This window comes from Chiloscyllium plagiosum, chromosome 20, assembly GCF_004010195.1.
Source record: "Chiloscyllium plagiosum isolate BGI_BamShark_2017 chromosome 20, ASM401019v2, whole genome shotgun sequence".
In the NCBI taxonomy this organism is placed as follows: Eukaryota; Metazoa; Chordata; class Chondrichthyes; order Orectolobiformes; family Hemiscylliidae; genus Chiloscyllium; species Chiloscyllium plagiosum.
This window is the reverse complement of record NC_057729.1, coordinates 162,027-168,940: the sequence shown is the minus strand read 5'-3', so window position 1 is coordinate 168,940 and position 6,914 is coordinate 162,027. Positions and strand designations below refer to the sequence as shown.

The window sequence follows — 6,914 nt, the reverse complement described above, 5'->3', positions numbered from 1 at the left end:
AGTGTACTGGAGGTGTAGATGAGTGGGTCAGTGTAGTGTTAGAGGAGTATGGCAGTGCAGTGTACTGGAGGTGTCGACGGGTGGTTCAATGTAGTGTACTGGAGGTGTGGAGGAGTGGGTCAGTGTCGTGTACTGGAGGTGTAGAGGGGTGGGTCAGTGTCGTGTACTGGAGGTGTAGAGGGGTGGGTCAGCAGACAGTATTGTGGTGGTGGACCATAATGCAGAGTAATATTTGGTGTCAGGACCAGTCAGAACAGAACATTGCTGGTGACCCCCTCAGTACATACATACCTGGAATGCTGAGGTTTTTACGGTTTCATCTTTAACTGTTCCAGTTTCATCCTTCGCTTCATCCTCACTGTCAGTGTCAAATAGATAGTAATCCCCGCTATGGATCACTACAGCAGCAAGGCAAAAACAGGTTGTGGGTGGACAGCCAATGCATACATGTCAGCAACAGCAGGAATCACTTTGAGAATTCTGATGTAGATTTTTGAGAGGGAACAGGAAAGGTCTATTCTCATATCACTGAGGATAATGATTATTGCTCTCTGCTTCTCCTGGTTTTACCTCATGGGACTTGTTAAAGGGAGAAACATTACCAATCGAAAATGGCATTCAGCACATATTGAAGGGACAGCCGCGAGAGCAGCTGCAATGTTCAGCCTGGCTGGCATTCCTTCAATTCAATTCGAAGGCCAATTAATACCAATCAGTTCCAGTTTCACCATTGTCCAAGAACATACACTACACTGACCAACTCATCGACACCTCCAGTACACTGCACTGACCAACTCATCGACACCTCCAGTACACTGCACTGACCCACTCATCTACAGCTCCAGTACACTGCACTGACCCACTCATCGACACCTCCAGTACACTGCACTGACCAACTCATCGACACCTCCAGTACACTGCACTGACCCACTCACCTACAACTCCAGTACACTGCACTGACCCACTCACCTACAGCTCCACTACACTGCACTGACCCACTCATCTACACCTCCAGTACACTGCACTGACCCACTCATCTACACCTCCAGTACACTGCACTGACCCACTCACCTACAACTCCAGTACACTGCACTGACCCACTCACCTACAGCTCCACTACACTGCACTGACCCACTCACCTACAGCTCCACTACACTGCACTGACCCACTCATCGATACCTCCAGTACACTACACTGACCCACACATCTACACCTCCAGTACACTGCACTGACCCCCTCATCCACACCTCCAGTACACTGCACTGACCCACTCATCTGTACCGATCTGTTCCTGAAGGGTCGTTCCCTAAAGGACATTGGTGAACAAGATGGTTTTTATGACAATTGACTGTGGTTACATGGTCACCAATAGGTTTACTTTTTTATTCTCGTCTTGAGATTTTTAATGAATTCATGTTTTATTATCTACCATGTTGGGGTTTGAACACTTATCTCCAGAGCATGAGGTGATTAATAGTACAGTGTTATTGAAACCTGCCACTATCTTCCCCCTTCACATGCCTCTGGTGAATACTACAGGTAATGCATGTCTATTGGTGATCACTGGAGGTTATACATGTGTGGGATCTTTGTAGCACATCAGGATGTACATGCTGAGAGATATATTTCTGATGTTGAAGTTTAGTATCTAGTTAGTGAGATTCAAAGATTGGCTTTCTCTCCTTGTAACTTACTTGAGGAATGAGTTACCCAGGGCTTCCACCACTTCTCCATGTCACCTTCTGCTCTGTCTTTACCATCAGCTGTGGAAAATTAAATTTCAGAAACACGTGGAACAACAAGTAAATGCTGTCTGCTCAGAGTCTGCACAATCGTACCACTGACATGAGCTCATCTTCCACAGCGTTAGTCTGGTATCTGGAGTTTGCTTGTAATGTTGAGCTGCCTCATCCCATGACCCTCTGGAAGGACAAGGGCAGCAGATACATACCTGGAATGCTGCAGAAACTCAGCAGGTCTGACAGCATCTGTGGAGAGAGAGAATTAGCGTTCTGATGACGTATCATAGAGTCGAGTTCACAGAATCCATACAGTGTGGAAACAGGCCTTTCAGTCCAACAAGTCCACACCAACCCACCAAAGAGAATCCCATCCAGACTCATCCCCCTACCCTATTCCTTTAACCCTGCATTTCCAATGGCTAATGCACCTAACCTATACATCCCTGAATGCTATGGGTAATTTATAATGGCCAATCCACTTAACTTGCACGTTTTGGGATTAGAGTCATATCAGACTCGAAATATTAACTCTGCTTCTCTCTCCAAAGATGCTGCCAGACCTGCAGAGTTTCTCCAACACACTCTGTTCTTATTCATATTCCCACCATTTGCAGTGCTTTGCTTTTATAAGGGCAGCTGATACACAGGAACACCACCTCCTGCAAGTTCCCCTGTAAGCCACTCACCATCGTACCTTGGAAATAGTTCCTTCAGTGTTAGTGAGTCAAAAATCTGGGAATTCCCTCCCTAAGGGCATTGTGGGTCAACCTACAGCAGGTGGACTACAGCGGTTCAAGAAGGCACTCTCCACCATCTTCTCAAGAACAATTAAAGATAAGCATTACCCACATTCATTGAATAAATTTAAAATGATGCTTAAATCTCAGCTTGTTTTTAGTGAGGAAGTCATGTAATGAGGTCAGTTAGACATTCAAGCCCTTGTCCTTGCAAAGATTGCCATGAAGGTCAGTAAACACAAAGAAAGAAATGACAGGCTGGTCCCATAGCTCCCATTTGAGCTAATGGTAAAACAAGGACTTGAAAAGTGAATATAGGAAGTTAGGTTGGAAGCTAACAGGCAGGACAAGCAGACTAGTAATGTTAGGATTGCGACCAGCACCATGGGCTAGTGAGGCTAGGAACAGAGAGCGAGTGCGTTGAACATGTGGTTGCAGAGCTGGTGTAGGAGGGAGGGCTTCAGATATGTGGATCATTGGGATACCTTCTGGGGAAGGTGGGACCTGTACAAGGAGGGCGGGCTTCACCTGAACTGGAGGGATACCAATATCCTGGGTGGGAGGTTTGCTACAGCTCTTCGGGAGGATTTAAACTAGTTTGGCAGGGAGATTAGATTAGTTTAGATTGCCTACAGTGTGGAAACAGGCCCTTTGGCCCAACAAGTCCACACCGACCCACCAAAGCGCAAACCCCCCAGACCCATTCCCCTACATTTACCCTTTCACCTAACACTACGGGCAATTTAGCATGGCCAATTCACCTAACTGGCACATTTTTGGACTGTGGGAGGAAACCGGAGTACCTGGAGGAAACCCACGCAGACACAGGGAGAATGTGCAAACTCCACACAGACAGTCGCCTGAGGTGGGAATTGAACCCAGGTCTCTGGCGCTGTGAGGCAGCAGTGCTAACAGGAGTTACAGATCAGAGGGTGGGGTAGCTGGTGAACAGGCAAAGATACAGTGTGCAAAGAGTCTGTGAGGAAGGATAGACAGTTGATAGGGATAATTTGCAGTCAGTGTGATGGGTTGGAGTGTGTCTATTTTAAAGCAAGAAGTATCAGGAATAAAGGACTTAGAGCATGGATCAGTACTTGGAGCTACGATGTTGTGGCCATTACAGAGATTTGGATATCACAGGGGTAGGATGGTTATTGGATGTTCCAGGGTTTAGATGTTTCAAAAGGTTTGGGGAGGGAAATAAAAGAGATGGAGGAGTGGCATTGTTAATCAGGGATAGTATCACAGCTGCAGAAAGGGAGTTCGTTGAGGAGGGTTTGTCTACTGAGTTAGTATGGGTGGAAGTCAGAAACAGGAAAGGAGCAGTCACTTTATTAGGGGTTTTCTACAGACCCCCTAATAGCAACAGAGACACGGAGGAGCTGATTGGGGGGTAGACTTTGGAAAGGTCAGTTTTGGAACTTTTTTAGAAAGTAACAGGGTTATTGTCATGGGTGACTTTAACTTCCCTAATACTGACTGGAACCTAGTTAGTGCAAATAGTTGGAATGGAGCAGATTTTGTCAAGTGCGTCCAGGAAGGATTCCTGACTCAATATGTAGCTAGGCCGACGAGAGGGGAGGCCATATTGGATTTGGTATTAGGCAACGAACCAGGTCAGGTGTCAGATCTCTCCATGGGAGAGCATTTCGGTGACAGTGATCACAACTCCCTGACCTTTACTATACTCATGGAGAGGGATGGCAGCAGACAGTATGGGAAAGTTTAATTAGGTGAGGGGAATTACAATGCTATTAGGCAGGAACTGTGGAGCATAAATTGGGAAGAGATATTTTCAGGGAAATACATGACAGAAATGTGGAGGTTGTTTAGGGAGCACTTGCTGTGAGTGCTGAATAGGTTTGTTCCCACTGAGGGTGATAGGGTGAAGGAACCTTGGCTGACACCTAGTGAAGAGGAAGAAGGAAACTTCCTTAAGGTTGAGGAAGCAAGGATCAGACAGGGCTCTAGAGGGTTACAAGGTAGCCAGGAAGGAAATGAAGAATGGACTTAGGAGAGCTAGAAGAGGACATGAAAAAGCCTTGGCGGGTAGGATTAATGAAAACTGCAAGGCCTTCTTCACTTTTGTGAGGAACAAGAGGATGGCCAGAGTGAGGGCAGGACAGATTAGGGATAATGGAGGGAACTTGTGCCTGGAGTTGGAGGAGGTAGGGGAGGTCCTTAATGAATGCTTTGCTTCTGTATTCACTAGTGAGAGGGACCATGTCGTTTGTGAGGACAGCGTGAAACAGGCTGATATGCTCCAACGGGTTGATGTTAAGAAGGAGAATGTGCTGGAAACTTTGAAAAACATGAGAAAACATATAAGTCCTCTTTGGCGATGAGCTTTGCATCCTCACTCTCCACTGGAGTAGTACCAGATGAGTGGAGGGTGGCAAATGTTATTCCTTTGTCCAAGGAAGGGAATAGGGATAACCCTGAGAATTACAAACCAGTCAGTCTTACATCTGTGTTGGGCAAATTATTGGAGAGGATTCTGAGAGAAAGGATTTATGATTATTTGAAAAAGCATAGTCTGATTAGAGAGAGTCAGCATGGCTTTGTGAGGGGCACAGCATGTCTCACAAGCCTTATTGAATTCTTTGAGGATGTGACAAAATACATCAATGAAGATGGAGCAATAGATGTGGTGCATATGGATTTTAGCAAAGCTTTTGATGACGTTCCCCATGGTAGGCTCATTCAGAGAGTAAGGAGGCATGGGATACAGGGAAAATTGGCTGTCTGCAGACAGAATTGGCTGGCCCATAGATGACAGAGGGTGGTGGTTGATGGAGAGTATTCAGCCTGGAGCTTGATGACCAGTGGTGTTCCGCAGGGATCGGTTCTGGGATCTCTGCTTTTTATAAATGACTTGGATGAGGAGGTGGAAAGATGGGTTAGTAAGTTTGCTGATGACACAAAAGTTGGTGGAGATGTGGATAGTATGGAGAGCTGTCATAGGTTGTAACAGGACATTGACAGGATGCAGAGCTAGGCTGAGAAGTGGCAGATGGAATTCAACCTGGAAAAGTGTGAAGTGATTCATTGTGGAAGGTCAAATTTGAATGCAGATTACAGGGTTAAAGGCAGGATTCTTGGCAATGTGGAGGAACAGAGGGATCTTGGGGTCCACATGCAAAGATCCCTCAAAGATGCCACCCAAGTTGATAGAGTTGTTAAGAAAGCATATGGTGTGCTGGCTTTCATTAGCAGGGGGATTGTGTTTAGGAGCTGTGAGGTTTTGCTGCAGCTCTATAGAGTCCTGGTTAGACCATACTTGGAATTTTATGTTCAGTTCTGGTCACCTCATTATAGGAAGGATGTGGAAGCTTTAGAAAGGGTGCAGAGGAAGTCAACCATGGTGCTGCCTGGACTGGAGGGCATGCCTTATGAAGAAAGGTTGAGGGAGATAGAGTTTTTCTAATTGGAACGAAGGATGAGAAGTGACTTGATAGAGGTATACAAGATGTTGAGGCATAGCTAGAGTGGATAGTCAGAGACTTTTTTCCTGGGCGGAAAAGGTTATCGTGAGGGAGCATAATTTTAAGGTGATTAGAGGAAGTTTGCAGGGAGATGTCAGAGGAGAGAGTGAAGATTGCAAATGCTGGAGGTCAGAGTCGAAAAGTGTGGCACTGAAAAAGCACAGCAGGTCAGGTAGCATCCAAGGAGCAGGAGAGATGACATTTCGGACACAAGCCCTTCATCAGGAGATTTGAGAGGTAGGTTCTTTACACAGACAGTGGTGGGTGTGTGGAATGCACTGCCAGTGGTGGTAGTAGAGTCAGATACATTAAGGACATTTAAGCGACTCTCGGATTAGCACATGGATGACAGTAAAATGAAGGGTATGTAGGTTAGTTTGATCTTTGAGTAGGATAAAAGGTCAGCACAACTTTGAGGGCTGAAGGGCCTATACTGTGTTGCACTGTTCAATGTAAGTTCTGTAAGAACCCCTTTTCAGAAAAAAAATTCAAACATTATACCCTTCATGTTGAAATATTTTACATTGTCGAATACATGCTGTTAAATGTGAAGTGACTTTGAAAATAAGTTGTGAAATGTGAAAGAAAACTCCTTTTCACAGCAGAGAGCGGCGCAAGCTGGGCAGAAGTAAAGTTGGAGCGCAGAGCTGGTCAGGAAGGTAAGTGATTGATATTTGAGTGGGTGTGATAGATAGAAGCTACAGGGACATAGTTACGCCAGAGAACAGAGGTAGCTGGGTAACAGTTAGAGGTGGGAAGGGGAGGAAGCAGGCAGTGCAGGGATCCCCTGTGGTCGTTCCCCTCAACAATAAATATACCGCTTTGGATACTGTTGGGAGGGGGGGAATGGCCTAGCAGGGGTAAGCTGCAGTGACCGGGTCTGTGGCGCGAGGTCCGGCTCTGAGATTCAGAAGGGAAAGGGGGAGAGGAAGAGAGCCCTAGTTATAAGA

At 46.1% G+C, this 6,914-nt stretch overlaps 1 protein-coding gene across 1 annotated transcript in view; it reads right to left on the bottom strand.

The window, feature by feature from the left end:
• The window catches only part of LOC122559893 (piezo-type mechanosensitive ion channel component 2-like), a gene marked incomplete at its 5' end in the record, with an annotated part of 241,404 nt that overhangs the window by 109,564 nt on the left and 124,926 nt on the right, over positions 1-6,914 (bottom strand). The window contains 2 exons of the mRNA XM_043710001.1: positions 292-398; positions 1,695-1,763. Of these exons, the coding sequence (XP_043565936.1) occupies positions 292-398; positions 1,695-1,763 (176 nt within the window). The remainder of the gene's footprint in view (positions 1-291; positions 399-1,694; positions 1,764-6,914) is intronic.